The 15,537-nt window shown below is 53.6% G+C and overlaps 1 protein-coding gene across 2 annotated transcripts in view; it reads right to left on the reverse strand.

Annotated features, from left to right (window-relative positions):
- Window positions 1-2,375: 2,375 nt before the first annotated feature.
- The window catches only part of Notch1 (notch receptor 1), a 56,157-nt gene continuing 42,995 nt past the window's right edge, over window positions 2,376-15,537 (reverse strand). The window contains exons 21-34 of one of the 2 annotated variants that reach the window (XR_015682082.1): window positions 15,267-15,451; window positions 14,718-14,850; window positions 14,213-14,470; window positions 14,021-14,133; window positions 12,661-13,232; window positions 12,068-12,469; window positions 11,080-11,228; window positions 9,905-10,121; window positions 9,626-9,713; window positions 9,370-9,535; window positions 8,250-8,568; window positions 6,906-7,053; window positions 6,711-6,808; window positions 2,376-5,543 (exon numbers count right to left, since the gene is read on the reverse strand). Coding sequence is in view for 1 of the 2 variants with exons in the window: in NM_001105721.1 (NP_001099191.1) it covers window positions 4,098-5,543; window positions 6,711-6,808; window positions 6,906-7,053; window positions 8,273-8,568; window positions 9,370-9,535; window positions 9,626-9,713; window positions 9,905-10,121; window positions 11,080-11,228; window positions 12,068-12,469; window positions 12,661-13,232; window positions 14,021-14,133; window positions 14,213-14,470; window positions 14,718-14,850; window positions 15,267-15,451 (4,271 nt within the window). In the remaining variant the exon portion in view is untranslated. 2 annotated transcript variants of the gene reach the window in all.

The raw sequence follows: 15,537 nt of genomic DNA on the forward strand, positions 1-15,537 counted from the left end.
ACACAGAGAGGTTGTAGGATTGGCAAGTCCCCAGAGCTGCCAAGTTCTGGAGACCCAAGAAGAACAGACACTCTTTCCATGGAGTCTGAAGTTGGAAGAGAATTCATGTTCTGCACATGTAGGCAGGGTCCCCTTTCGCCTTTCGGTGTCTGGCCTCTCACTGGAGAAGATTTGCCCACATGGGCAGGCCTTTGCTTTGGTCTGCAAATGTATATGTTTTTCACCCCCAACCCAGTCCAAACGTGTTCCCAATGGTCCAGCCACTGCATTTGTGGACACTGGGCTGTATGTGCCATTGCAGATGATGCTCTAGAGAACACTGAGGCATATGGGCCTGCTAAACCTTTTCTGAGCTGTCATTTCCACTGTGGATGGAACTTTAGGGGTGCTAGCTCTCTGGGCAGAATTCGGGCTCAGACAATCCCCCTTGAGGGCAAGAATGAGACAAGTTATCACAATTCTGTGTGTGAGCATCCCTTCAGGACCTTGGGCCCCCTCTGCTATAACAATGTGCAACCCTGGGCAGGGACAGGACATCTGGACTTGGATTCACACTTGTCCTTAGATGCCTTTGTAGCACTTAATCTTAAATCATAGAACAATCCAGACTTGCCTGCCCTGTCCCATGGTACCCTGTTCTGTTATTTCTCCAGATTTCTTTGTCCTTTCTTTGGACAAAGGTGGTTGCCCTAAGGCACCCTCCCCACCTTCCCTTCCACTGCTGTTGTTGGTTTTTTTTTTTTTGTTTTGTTTTGTTTTGTTTGGTTTGGTTTGGTTTGGTTTGTTTTTTTTTTTTTTTTTTTTTTTTTTTTTTTTGGTTCTTTTTTTCGGAGCTGGGGACGGAACCCAGGGCCTTGGGCTTCCTAGGCAAGCGCTCTACCACTGAGCTAAATCCCCAACCCCGCTGTTGTTTTTTTCCCAGGGAGAAACAACACTTACCCCTCCTCCTAAGTTCCTAGGTACAATTCTACCAAAGTTCACTGGGGCACCAATGGATTTGGAATGACAAGCAGAACACAGGTGAAGGGTTACTTACTGAGTCACAAAATGTAGCTGTTTGTATTACAAATGTTAATTATGTTACCCCAAATAACTGCTTAAGAAGGTTTACAATGTAGCATTTGGGAACCTATCCCCAGTGGGTTCTGATTGGTAAACAAAGATGTCAATAGCCAATTAGCTGGGGAGGACAGACAAAGGCGGGATTTTAGGATTCCTGGTCTTGGGAGTGGGGAAGTGGGGGGAGAGAAGGGAGAAGGGGGAGATCCATCATGCCATGCCGGGAGAGTGTGGGGGAGAGGGTGGGGGAGAGGAGGGACACCATGCCTGAGAGAGCAGGGCAGAGAGGCATAGCCACCATATGAAGGAGCCAGGAGAGTGCTGGCCTAAAGGATGCCCAACTGGGTCTAGACCAGCCAAGATAGAACACAGAATTAGTAAGTAATAACTCAGAATTATCGACGAGAGGTAGATTTTAGCAACATGAAGATTAGGCAGCTGCCCAGCTATTGTGCCGAATAGGACATATTAAAATATAAAGACCGTGTGTGTGCCTTTCATTCAGGAACTTAAACCATTGAGTCGGGTGGTGCCTGCTGCTGGGATTTATTTTTTTTTTAAGATTTATTCATTTATTATATATAAGTACACTGTAGCTGTCTTCAGATACACCAGAAGAGGGCATCAGATCTCTTTACAGATGGTTGTGAGCCACCATGTGGTTGCTGGGAATTGAACTCAGGACCTCTGGAAGAGTAGTCGGATGCTCTTAACCGCTGAGCCATCTCTCCAGCCCGCTGCTGGGATTTATTAAATAAATATTAATACATTTACCTAGCAGGGATAAGGCTTTCCCCACAGCCACATAGGTGGAGAGTCCCTCCACCAGTCTTCCCAGACTATATACTCTTGTCCCTCCCTGAGGTCATGCACAATCAGGACAGGATTGCATACAACAGGCATCATGGAGTGACTGGATCATCAGGCGAGGGTGCTTTGAGTCCCATGGCTTCTGAAGCCTTTGAGGGGGAATATAAGCAGTCAGAAAAGTACGACTGGGATGACCCCTTGCAAGAAGGAATGGCTGAACTTGAAGAGGTTGGGGATTATTGGGCTCAGAGGATAGTCATCTATGACAATGTACGGTGCCTTTACCCCTCTGCCGCTCATAGGAATGGAGCTGACATCAAATCCACATCCCTCCTGAGAGGAAGACTCTGTCTTCCCGCCTTGCTGCCCTTCTGAGAACGGTGTGTCCCCCTCAGTAACTTCTTGGTATTTCTGTGTAAGAGAGGGTTTGGATTTGGCTATTTCAGTGCTGGGTGGCCCTTGCCTGGCCATACTCTCTGAAAAGTGAACCAAACCACACTCCAAGGTTAGCAAAACATGGAAGACCATCAGCTTCATTTTTATTGCAAATTAGTTAACAAAAAAGATGAAAAAATACATCACTTTTATTACCTACAGTTTTACATGTAGATAACTTTTTTTTAAGTTTCTTTTTTCTGTAAACTACATTTTTTTTAATAAAACACAGTAAGAATCAACATCTTAGGATGTGTCTGGTCATATCTATTAGGTATAGCGCAGACACTGCTTCCCAAAAGGCCAGGAGGAGCTGCCCTGAGGAGGTAGGCAGCTGCCCCCGAAAGCCCCCCTCCCCGCACACAGTGGCTGGGAAAGGGCTTGGTGGACAGCAGATGGGCCATCCTGGGTTGTGCTCTTAGGAGCTACTGTCAGGTCACAAGGCCTGGGTCACACCGAGCTGAGCCATGGTCTGACATTCCTCATCAGCTTGACACGGGACAGACTTGTTCCTTTAGATTTCTTAAACAAAATCCACCTTTAAACATGTATTTACAGATACTTATTCTGCCACAGGCGTATACTTGATACTGCAAAAATCTGCTGTGAGCACCGCCCTGAACCAGGAGGGGTGGCCCAGAGGCAGGCTCCGCCCACATTCCAGCACACTCAAGGCACGTCCCCACCCAGGCCAGTTGGGGGATCAGAGGCCACACAGCTTATATCTTCTTGAGGTCTCAATGTAGGCTGCTCTGGTGAGTTCACAGTGCACATTGGAGCCCTTTGGCAGTCGGATGTCAGGAGCCCAGGCCCAGGCAGGGACAGTCCATCCTCAGTTGAATTTGGATGATGCTGTTCAGGGGTGACGCACGGAACAGTCCAGGCAGTGTCATTCTCCAGGAGGCACCACACCCCACTTGGCTTACTGGCTCAAGATGTCAGGAAGGGGACAGTTGGGCAGGGCAGGGCAGGGCAGGGCAGGGCAGGGGAGTAGTACTCCCAAGGGCCATAAACACTAGTACAGAACACTGAAGCCTGCAGATTCATACCTGGTACTGGGTAGAACACTCCACACACACCGAGGACACTTCTCCAAGCCCATGCGGTGGTTACAGAAAATGTACAAACCACATCATTTTACTTGTTTCCTGTTTTAGATACAAAACTAATCCATGTACCCGAGGTTCAAGGTCTTGGCCTGTTTCTAAACACATCTGCAAATCCCAGGTGACACTGGGAGGAGGGGCAGTGAGTGGGGTAGCAGGCATCTGGGGAGGGGGAAATCTGGCGAGGCAGTTTCCAGCCTCCTCCTCCTTTCTCCTAGCATGCCTTTCTTTCTTTCTTTCTTTCTTTCTTTCTTTCTTTCTTTCTTTCTTTCTTTCTTTCTTTCTTTTTCTTTCTTTCTTTCTCGACGATTTTGGAAAGAAGCAATCAATAAATAAACGGCATTTACAAATCATGAATCCTTGTTCGTATTTTACAAACACACAGGGAACTTCACCCTGACCAGGAAAATCGAGGCTCTCAGAACTAGTTTATTTTCTTGGAACAGATGTTTTCCCCTAGTGCCATAGAAAACAATACATATAAATAAAAAGGCAGTGTTTCTGTGGAAAATAAAAGTACATAAATAAATACTAAAAAAAAAATGGAAATTCTTGTCCTCTTATTTTGTATAAAAACATTTTTTTTTTAAAAGGCTCCTTTGGTCGCCCCAGCATCCTGGAGCACTGGAAAGGACTCCCAACAGAGCTTGGGAACGGAAGCTGGGGTCCTTCATCCCACATCTCTGTTTACTTAAATGCCTCTGGAATGTGGGTGATCTGGGACGGCATGCTCGTGGGCGGGCTAGAGATGCCCTCGGACCAATCAGAGATGTTGGAATGCGGGGAGGAGCTGGACCACTGGTCAGGGGACTCAGGGGATGGGGTGAGGAAGGGGTGCTCTGGCACCTGCAGCTGGTGGCTGGGGGTGTTGTCCACAGGTGAGGATGAGTAGCTGTGCTGAGAAGGAGGGGTCAGGAACTGGGTAGTGGTCATGGGTGGGACCATGGAGGATGGCAGTGATGTCGGCAGAGCCTGGCTTTCCTGGGGCAGAATGGTGTGCACAGGCAGACTGCTGGGGCCCAGCGGCTGTACGTCTGCCTGGCTGGGCTCCCCGCTCAGGAAGCTCCGACCCAGGTGCCCATTGGCTGCTGAGCTCACACTGAGGTGTGGCTGCGATGGTGGCTGCAGGTTCTGAGGCTGGATTTGTAAGTTCTGTGGCTGCACCTGCTGGGTCTGCACCAGGTGGGGCTGTGTGGCCAGCCTTGTGTTGGGCAGGCCCTGGTAGATAATCGGGGACAAGGTATTGGTGGAGAGGCTGCTGTGTATCGGGCCCATCATGCCATGCTGGAGGCCAGCTGCCTGTGTGCTTAGTGTGCCCGGAGTCACACCTGGCCTTAGCGGGTTGTACTGGCTGGGCACCATGCCATTCTGGAGCCGGGGAAGCCACTCACACTGGCCATTCAAGCTTGCCGGTGCACCCACGGTGAAATTCATAGCCCCTGTGCCATTGGTACTCAGCACTGTGCTGGCACTGGAGGCTACAGGCAGGTGGGAGAGGCGTGGTGGGGGTGGCTCAAAGGCCAACCGGCCGCCTCCGGCCAGAGCTGCCATCTCGGGCTTGGCTGCCACATTCAAGTGGCTGATGCCCAGGTGGGTGTCAGGCATACCTGGCAGGTGGCTGAGAGGCATGGATGGAGACTGCTGGAACGGGGAGGGAAGGAGGGGTGGTGAGGCCACATCTGACAAGTAGCCATGGGGTGACTCGAGGGAGTCCACGGGTGACAGCATGCTTGAGCTGTCCAACAGGCAGCCCTTGCCATCCTGGGACTTCTTCCTCCGGGCCTTGAGGTCCTTAGCTTCCTTGCTACTGCAAGCCAGCCCTTTGGTGCTGGGCTTTCGGGCCTTCTTGCCCTGTGTGGCAGACTTGAGGTTGCCCAGGTAGCCGTTGGGCGAGCAGAGTGTGGGAGACAGAGTGGGTGTGCCACCCAAGGCAGTGCCATGCAGCTGTGGGCTGCGCACCAGGTTGTATTCATCCAAAAGCCGCACGATATCGTGGTGCATGCGCTCCTGTGCAATGTCCCGTGGCAATCGGTCCATGTGATCCGTGATGTCCCGGTTGGCAAAGTGGTCCAGCAACACTTTGGCAGTCTCATAGCTGCCCTCACGGGCGGCCAGGAACAGGGGAGTCTCCTCCTGTAGGTAATGGACAGGAGGCACATGAGGGAGCTGGGCCTGGCGTAGAACTCGCTGAGCCATCTATGATGGATGGCCTGGGAGGAGGGGCTAGGGAAGCAGTGCTTCTGCTTCCTTACAGAGGGAGAGACCTATCTAGACCAAACACCCTAGCGGACCCGGCTGGGGGAGAAGAGGGTTTATCATGGGGCCTCCCTATATTACCCGGAGTGGCCAGGAACCCAGTATCGTCTTGCCTTAGCTTCCTGGTGCTAGGAAACACACCCGGCTGATCCTGAGTCCTTTTTTAGAGAACCTAGATTTATCTCCTCACACCCCCAGAGAAGGTCTGTGGGATAAATCCATAGGGCTTCCCCTGTGTGGCGTCAGGCTGCCAAGAAACTTAATGAACCATGTGCCTTTAGCTCTCCTTCCCAAAAATGCAGGTACGGAATCTGCAATCCTGGGATTCAGGAACCCATAAGGCAAATGAATGGACGTGGGGAAGGTACTTCCTGTCCAAAGGGTCCCTGGTGGCTAAGGCATCTCAGCTTCTTCTGGTCTGCTCTGCCCAGTAGACATAGTCATATGACTCTCTGTGAGGAGTGCAAAGGGCATAGGAGCCTACAGAACTGTCTACTAGGCCCACCCTGGACTGCAGGGAACCTGGTGCCAGACTCCTGGTGCACGTCCCAGCCTGCAGTGGACCTGGTAAGGGAGGCCCAAACTCTGCCCTTCTGAGTAACTACGCATAGTCCTGAAGAAACAACTAGCCCTGTAGACAGTGACACCGGGAGGCAAGGCTGCGGCCCAGCTCGGTACAGTTCCTTATCCCAAAGGAAGGACGATGGTAGCAGTGAGTGGGCCAGGGGCCTTGCAGGCCTTAAGAGACAGGGCCACCCCATCCTTGCCCTTGGCCGATCCTGAGCCCCTAAGGTCACCACACACCCCCAGGGACAGAAGGGAACAAAAGGCAAGGCTCAATTAACAGTGACGTAAGACAGCTGCTGCCTCATCTCCTCTCCAGCAAGGGCATGGGTTATTTTATCTGCTGCTCCAGTCCCCACTCTTGGACAAGTCAGAAAAGCTAGCTGCGTCCCAGACACTCTTCACACTCTGGCCAACGTATGGGTGCACCAGACGGAGTCCCTGGCCTACCCCTGTGGTTCAGGCACACCCTCTGCTTACCTTGTTGTTCTGCATGTCTTTGTTGGCTCCGTTCTTCAGGAGCACAACAGCAGCGTCCACATTGTTCACAGCGGCTGCCCAGTGCAGAGCTGACTTGCCTGGAGAGGAAGCGAGGAGAGGAGAGAGGAGTTTAAGGCTGAGCGGATCAGGCGCTAGGCTGACATCCTCAGGAGCTGGGCTGGAGCTTGGGCCTACCTAGGTCATCCACAGCATTGACATCAGCGTGAGAGTTGATGAGGTCCTCTAGCATGCCTTCCACGGCCAGGCGTGCCGCCAGGATCAGAGGGGTTGTGCCATCATGCATTCGGGCATCCAGATCTGTGGCTCTGTTCCGGAGCAGGATCTGGAAAACAGGGATGGATTCAGGCAGTGAGCTAAACACAAGCCCATACCTCCAGGAACCAATGCCTGGACGGGGCTCAGCTGCTCCCGTGACTCGGATGAGCCCCTGAGGAAGACTGGATGCTATGGAGCTGTATTTCATGTACAGGAGGGGCTGTGTTGGGGACCCACTGGGACCACAGGTGGCCTCATTTTTTGGTCATGGCTGTCAGAATTACTTCCAGGCTAAAGAAATCAAACTGAATAGCATGGGGGACAGAGGGCAGGGTAGCCAGGATGGAATCCCGCTCACGACCCACAGCCATACTTGTGACCTGGGTAAGGATTCTCGGCACTGCCTAGAGGCCTAGAAAAGTGCACACATCTGCATATGCAAGCAAAGCAGACCGTGTGGAGAGCTGTACACCAGGCAGCCCCTGCCATGAGCTCAACTTAACCCTGGGCTGATCTCAACCTCTCTTTGCTATTTTGAACCAGGGTCTTTCTATGAAGACCAGGCCAGCCTCATGCTCACAATTCTCTCAGATTCTAGAGTGCTGGGATAACAGGTGTACATTGCCCTGTCTTGTTTAATTTCTTCTGTAGATCAACAAAGTGTGGCTCAAGTTAAGAAATGATTAAACAACAATGATTAAATGATTTTTGATGCCTGGTCTGTTCCCCATTGGAGCCTGCTCCAGGGCCGCCTAGAGGACAGGTTTGGTAGTGGGGGTCACTGGATGGCGAGACGCAAGAGCAACTACTAGGGATGGTCCCTGGAGACCCAGGCAGCTAAATCCTTAAATCACCCTGGCTGCCTCCAGGCTTCTAGGCAAAGCCAAGAGATAGGTTTGCAGGCCAGAACCAGCAGCCTCTAAAGCTCTTTCTGCTGCCATGGGCTATGCCTGCAGCCACAGCTGAATGGGGTGGGACTAGGCTGCAAAGGTTATAGCTCTGGGGTGGAGACCTCAAGTCGAGGCCACAGCCTTGAGACTGGAGGGTCTTACTGAGGGTAGGGAGGCCCTGCCTCACCCCGTAGGTTCCTCAAGACCACCTTCAGCCAGCCTGTTCAGAGAACACAGGTGGGGCTCGGTGCCCTTTGTAACCTGGACTTCCTTCAAAGTGCAGTTCCCGTGTAGAGGTGCCAGTTAACCCTGCCCAGTCACACTTGAAATCAGAGATGGCAGGGTCCACACCAGTCACTGGCGTGAAGATCACCTGGAAGACACCTGGAAGATCACCTGGAAGACACCCTGAGCGTCTGCAGAAACAGCGGCATGTAATGGGGTACGCCCCATGTTGTCTTGGATGTTGGCATCTGCGCTGGCCTCCAGCAAGCGCTTGGCAGCATCTGAACGAGAGTATCGGGCAGCCAGGTGCAGGGCAGTCTCCCCTGTGCGGTCCGTCTGGTTGTGCAAGCTGGCACCCTGATAGATGAAGTCGGAGATGACAGCAGGTGCATCTTCTTCTTCCTCACTGTTGCCTGTCTCCAGGCCCCCTCCGCTGCAGGAGGCAATCATTAGGGGAGTGAAGCCATCTGCAGAGAGGACAGAAATGGGTAGGTGTGGGAAGGGTGATGTCCGCCTCAGGGAGGGCCAACATCCAACCCTGGCCCTGGCGGTCCTTCCACACGGCCTTCAGTTTAAGGGACCCCAGACGAGGTCCCCAAGGACGCAGTGGTGCCCACCTGGAAGATACCCTGAGACCAACATGGCAGGAGAGAACCTGCCCTGGCAAGTTGTCCTCTGACCTCCGCGTGTGCACCATGGTACATGTGTGCCCCTTGTACTCAAATGAATACATGATTTAAAACATAAAATAAGGGTTAGAGAGATAGCCAGTGCTTCCAGAGGTCCTGAGTTCAATTCCCAGCAACCACAGGGCCACTCACAACCATCGGTAACTCCAGTTCCAGGGGATCCACTGGCTTCTTCAGGCTTCCCACAGGCACTGGGCATGCACATGACACACACACACATATATGTAGGCAGGACCTCGCACATAAAATAAAATGTATATGTATATATTTTATATACACCTATATATGCATATAATTTTAAAAGTCAACACTTTAGCTGGGCATGGGACCACACCTATAATTCCAGCATATTAGAAGCTGAGACAAAAAAATCATATTTGGTGCTAGCCTGGTCTACAGAGTAAGACCCTGTCTCAAACAAACAAACATTAACACTTTGACTAACAAAAGGCAGCATTTCATGAAAAAGTGTATTCTGGGGGTGGCGGCAGAGCCGCTCGGTGCCCCAGTCCTCCTCAATCCCTACCGGCCTCTAAGTCTATGCTAGGGGCTGTGTGCATGCATCTCCAGTGGCCTTACCTGGTCCTCGAACATTGACGTCCATGCAGTCAGCATCTACCTCCCCCTGAGGCGGCGTTGGGGCCATGGCAGACACACGTAGGTCAGCGGCATCCAGGTGCTGCTGGGTCCACTGCCGGTGGTCAGTCTGATCATCCAGGTCAGGGAGAACCACTGGTTCCTCAAACTGAGTTTGGGCAGAGTAAGCAGAGCGTCGTCCCTTGGGGCTCAAGTGGGAGATGCCACCCAGGGAAGCTTGGGAGCCTAATGGACTCACCCGGAACTTCTTGGTCTCCAGGTCTTCGTCCCCCCACTCGTTCTGATTGTCGTCCATCAGGGCACCATCTGAGGCGTTCTTCAGGGGCCTGGGTGTGGGGGTAGGGAGACTGAGCAGGTCCTCCAGGAAATGCCCTGAAGCCACAACTCACAAGGGTGTCCTCTACGTGCAGATGGACTTAGGGTAACGGACAGGGATGGATGGGCCAGCAGGAGCTAAGTACCCCCACCAACCCTGCCAGCCACCCCCCACCGCACAGTGGCATCAGTGTCCACTCACTTGAGGCCGACTGAGTCCTCGCCGAGGGGTTCTCTCCGCTTCTTCTTGCTGGCCTCTGACACTTTGAAACCCTCAGGGAACCAGAGCTGGCCATGCTGCCGCCTGCGCTTGCGGGACAGCAGCACCCCACAGCCCACAAAGAACAGGAGCACGAAGGCAGCTGCCGCCACGTACATGAGGTGCAGCTGTGAGGGCAGCGGAGGCTCCACCGTCTCACCTGCGGGCAGGGGCGGCAGGCAAGCACCCCACGTCAGGCGTGGCGATGCTGTGGGCTGGTGGGGGGCGGCGGACTGGCTCCACGGCCAGTGCCTCCTCACCCACTCTCCTCCATCCCACCCCCCAAAATAAGGTCATTTTCTACGTGATTAATCAGAATTGCAAACTATCGCTAAATTCTCTTCTGCACCGGCTGATCTGTCTGGAGACAGTGCTCACTTCTCCCCTTTCGAGAAGGAGGATTAGCGAACTTCAAATCACTGCGCTCGCATTGAGCTGTTAAGACAAAGGATTTAGGGGGATTTTCAAGATACAAACTTCAACACTTCACATGACACCGATCAATTCTTCTCTCTCTCTTTAAAAAAAAAAAAACAACACACACACACACACACACACACGCACACACACGCACACACACACAAAACCCCAGTAATGATTTTGAAATAATATCCAACAAAGAAAAATCAGGGGTAGAAAATGGGGAGAGAGGAAAGGCTCCTCCACACTTTCTGGTACATGTATTCATCTTAGGGGGCAGTTTGTACTTATAGCTCCCACCATCCACAGCGGGGAAAGGCCATGGAAAATATTCCAGAAAAGCACTTCCTGAGCTGGGGATGACAACTGGGCACAAGGAGTGAAGAGATGGCCTGCTTGTGACCCTCTCAGACTTTCCTCCACGCAAGGAACCCATCCCCGAAGAGGCAGGGCTGGCAGGGGTAGGGCACTCATTTAAAAAAAAAATTAATGTGCATGGGTGTTTGGCCTGCATGTATGTCAGGACCCTGTGCACGCTTGGTGCCTTCAGAGGTCAGAAGGTCCTGGGCGCTCTGGAACTGGCGTTACAGAAAGTTATTAAGATGCTGCATGGGTGCTGGGACTTGAACCCAGCTCCTCTGCAACAGCAGCCCGTGCTCTTAACCACTGAGCCGCCCCTCCAGCCCTTGGTCACTCACTCTTTACGGCTTCGATCTTGTAGGGGATATTGAGGCTGCCGAGGGAGGCAAGAGCACCTAGGAAGGCAGCCACATCGGTGGCGCTCTGGAAGCATTGCGAGGATGACTGTACACACTGCCGGTTGTCGATCTCCAGGTAGACGATGGAGCTGAGAACACACAGCACAGTGAGATCAGATACACTCCAGTGTGCTGCGGGCACACAGCTCTGACTCCCTACCTATCTCCCTGACCCCCCGAGGGCATATCAGACAACAGTCCTGCAGTGGAACAGTCTCCCTGCAGCCCCAGTTTTTTAGCACTCGGCAGGGGCTCATTCTATTGTCCAGCCTTGCCCCTTAGGTGCACAGCGCCCCTTTTCCTCACTTCAGAGAACAGATAGCCTCTAGGCATACAATGCCCTCTTGAGAGCAGTGCCTGGTGCCCCACAGAAGTGCAGGGATGCAGTTGTGACTCCCTAGTGGGTAGCTTGAGGCAATAGCAGGCTCAGATGCCAGAGAGCCAGCTCTTTCTTTTTTTTCTTTTTCTTTTTTCTTTTTTTCGGAGCTGGGGACCAAACCCAGGGCCTTGCGCTTGCTAGGCAAGTGCTCTACCACTGAGCTAAATCCCCAACCCCTCCAGGAGACACTCTTATCTCTGCCTCCTCACCGCCACCCTAGGCTCCTCGGCCTTTAAGGCTCAGCAAGAGCGCCCTTGTGTACCCCTCACTCCTCTTCTGTGGTATGGATGAGTCACTACAACTGAGGTGCAGGATTGGCCTAGGATGGCTTAGCCCCAGGGGACATCAGCCTGGTCTCCAACACATGGTACACGGTGGGGCCTGACAGTCACAACGGGCAAACACTGGGCATCCAGCAGAAGGATGGCCTCATCGTTCCTGGTGCTTTCTGACCTTAAGGTAAGGTGAGGTCACAGCTCCAGGGATGAGCTGGTTCGAGAACCCAGGGACACACCGGGAACCAGCCCACAGTGGCAGGAGCTCACTCACCCATGGATGTCCATGGGGTCCAGCTCCCTGCGCTGGCGCCCACCATTGGTGCCAGGAAGCAGTGACGTTGTGGCCCAGCCCACTGCAGAACGCTTGATCGGGTGCTTGCGTAGCTCTTCCTCGCGGCCATAGTAGGGGAAGATCATCTGCTGGCCCTGCGCGTCACGCTTGAAGACCACGTTGGTGTGCAGCACGTGGCTGAGCTCCCGCAGGAAGTGGAAGGAGTTGTTGCGTAGCTGATCGGGCGGAAGCAGCACCACCAGCACCAGTGTGCCGGCTGCCAGTCGCTCGGGGACATGCTCTGCACAGTCCAGTCCATCCCACTCACACTCGGCACTGTTGCAGCCCTGGTCGCAGTGGCCATCACTGAAGTGGTCCTTGCAGTACTGGTCATACAGGGGGCTGAGGAGGTACAGGACGAGGTCAGTCCCATCCCAGCCTGCGGGCCTCAAACCCACCCTAACTGGGCCAGACCTGGGAAATGTGCTCGGTGACCCCCCTAGGGGAAGGGACGGACAGTGGCTTCATGTTCCTGGTATTTGGTTTGGTGCCTCCTGGGCCCTGGGCCTCTGAAGCGACCCAGCCTTACTTACTTGCACTGTCCCTCGGTGAGCTGGCAGTCGAAGCCATCAAAAAGGCAGCCAGCTGAGTTGCACTGGCTGTCACAGTGGCCGTCACTAAAATACTTCCAGCACTGCAGGGACTGAGTGCAGTTCTTCCAAGGGTCATTGAAGTTGAGGGAGCAGTCGCCGCCGTCCCAGCCACACGCGTGATTATTACACTGAAGGTTGCAGACCTTATTGCCTGCATCCTCCTGGCACTCAGGCAGTTCGCAGGCCTCCTCAATCTGTGGCGGGGGAATGTCGCGCCCGGCGCCACCTGTGAAGCTGTAGTCCAGGATGTGGCACAGCAGCCCGTTGAATTTGGCAGGGCATAGACAGCGGTAGAAAGGGCTCTCGGATGTGGGCTCACAGGTGCCCTGATTGTAGCAGGGGTTGCTACCCACACAGGGGCTGCTGGCTGGGAACTGGCATTCAGGGCCAGTGAAGGAGCCCAGGCATAGGCAGGTGGGACTGCGTGGGCCTGAGATGCACGTACCACCGTTGAGGCAGCGCAAGCTGCCACAAGTGCGGGCGTCATTTTCACAAGTGGCACCCTCGAAGCCCTGTGGTGGAGAGAGAACGTATGGGTGCATGGATTCAGGGACGTCACATGCACTCTAGCCTAGGCCAGCCACTGTCTGTGATCTGTGAAAGGTGTCCATAGCCTTGCCCTAGTAACGAGGCCCTTGAAAAGTCCTCACCACAGGCAGGTCAGGAGTGCCAAGGGCTTCATATTGGAGGGATATCTGAATGGGTAGAACCCTAGGAGATTTTAGATCCATGAAACCCAAGGCTGATACTGTTACACTGTACGTGTACAAATCCCTGTGTGTCAACACCCATATTAGTATGTTAACCCTGCATATTAGTGCCAGCTCAGACTGTGACTTTCAACACCTTCCACTCAAGGCAGCAACCATAGGAAATGGCTGGCAGGGTGGGGACCTGGCCCTCCTGCTAAGTTCTCATGCAAACTTAAAACTGCTCTAAAATGAATATCTATTTAAGGATGTTGGGCTGGGATACAGTGGCAAAACATTTGCCCAGCATGTGTGAGTTCCCAACATAGTATAGCAGGAAATAAATGTTTTAAACTGGGGCTTGTTCTGTAGCCTAAGGTACCTCAAATACAAGGCCATCTTTCAGCCTCAGGCTCCAGAGTGCTAGGATCACTCTGTTTTATGAACAAGCTGGGGACAAGAGAAAGCATGTGACCTAGACCCTAGCCTCTGCCGGAGGTCGTCAGGCTGACTACTCAGAGTGAGGGACAGATCCACACAACAGAAGAGTCAGGATTCAGGCACCCTCAGACCTGGCGCCCTTGCAGCTGCACAGAGCCAGGGACACCTACCGCAGGGCACCTACAGATGAATCCACGGGCGGTGTTGGAGGCCACAGCACAGACACCTCCATTCCTGCATGGTTTGCCCCTGCAGCCGTTAATGACCGACTCACAGCGGCGTCCTGTGGGAGAGACAGTAAGGAGCCAGCCCTGCTGACCCTGCCCATCCACCCATCCGACCCGCCTGCCCGGGGCACGTACCAGTGTGGCCAGCCCGGCACTCGCAGTGGAAGTCATTAACACGCTGCACGCAGTTCTGGGTGCCACGTGGGTCACAGGGGTTGGAGAGACACTCATTGACATCGCCCTCGCACCGCTCCCCGACGAAGCCTGGCGGGCAGGTGCAGGTATAGCCACCCACCTGGTCCACGCAGGTGCCATTATTGAAGCATTTGGGGCTTCGGGAAGCAGGGTCTAGGGGAGGATGGCAGTCATCGACGTTGATCTCACAGTGTACACCTGCAGAGTGACAACAGACACCATCAGAAGATACTGGCTGTACTGTCCTGTGTGGCCCAGTCCAGCAACCAATCAGGAACTGGGACCAAGGGAAGGGAGCACAGGGCTTTTGGGGCCCATCTTCCCACTAAGATCCCTGTCCCGTGGTCAGCTCTGAATCACCTTGGCCTCACAAGACAAGACTGAGTGATCTCTGGCTGGATCCTTCCCATGCCACCCAGGTCCCCACCCAGGTCCCCACCCTTACCCTGTGTGCCCCTGGGGCAGGAGCACTTGTAGGTGTTGGTCAGATCAATGCAGGTACCCCCATTCTGGCAGGGTTGGGATAGGCACTCGTTGATCTCCTCAGAGCAGTTAGAGCCATGGTACCCAGCCACACACTGTAGAAATGGCATAGGTCACAGCTTAGCTGGGATTGTGGTATCATGTCCCCCACTTGCCATGCAGCCATATCCTGTCAGCCCTCAAGTGGGAGCTCCACCCAGCAGACCCCAGGTAGGACCTCAGTAAGTTGAAGTAAGTGTCCAAGGTGGGGAGGGGACAACACCTGGCTCCCCGGGGGTGAGGACTTGGACCAGGTGTCAGATACCATGAAACCAGAGGGAAGAGATACCCTAAGCACTGCCTGGCATGTTTTTCCTCCCCCAGCACATCTGTCATGTGACTGGATCCTGAGCAGATACGGGACACTTGGCTCTAACATGGCTCAGTCTGCTACGATACACTATGTCCTAGCCTTGCCCTCCTTTAGCAACACTCACACCGACACCCTCCTCCACCCCAGGACGGCCCACACCTTGCAGGAAAAGCCACCGAGATAGTCAGTGCAGGTGGCTCCGTTCTGGCAGGGATTAGGTGAGCACTCGTCCACCTCGTCCTCACAGTAGCTGCCCGTGTATCCTGCCTGGCAGTGGCAGTAATGCTTGTCTTCCTCATCCACACAGAGCCCTCCGTGCTGGCATAGGAGAGTGACATCGATGCCTGTGGGGACAAGAAGGGAAGGAGATGAGGCCTGGGTTCCAACTCTCAGGACTACTGCCCATTCCTTCCCGACCTGGTAGCACCAG

Source organism: Rattus norvegicus, chromosome 3 (genome assembly GCF_021556685.1).
Source record: "Rattus norvegicus strain SHRSP/BbbUtx chromosome 3, alternate assembly SHRSP_T2T, whole genome shotgun sequence".
In the NCBI taxonomy this organism is placed as follows: domain Eukaryota; kingdom Metazoa; phylum Chordata; class Mammalia; order Rodentia; family Muridae; genus Rattus; species Rattus norvegicus.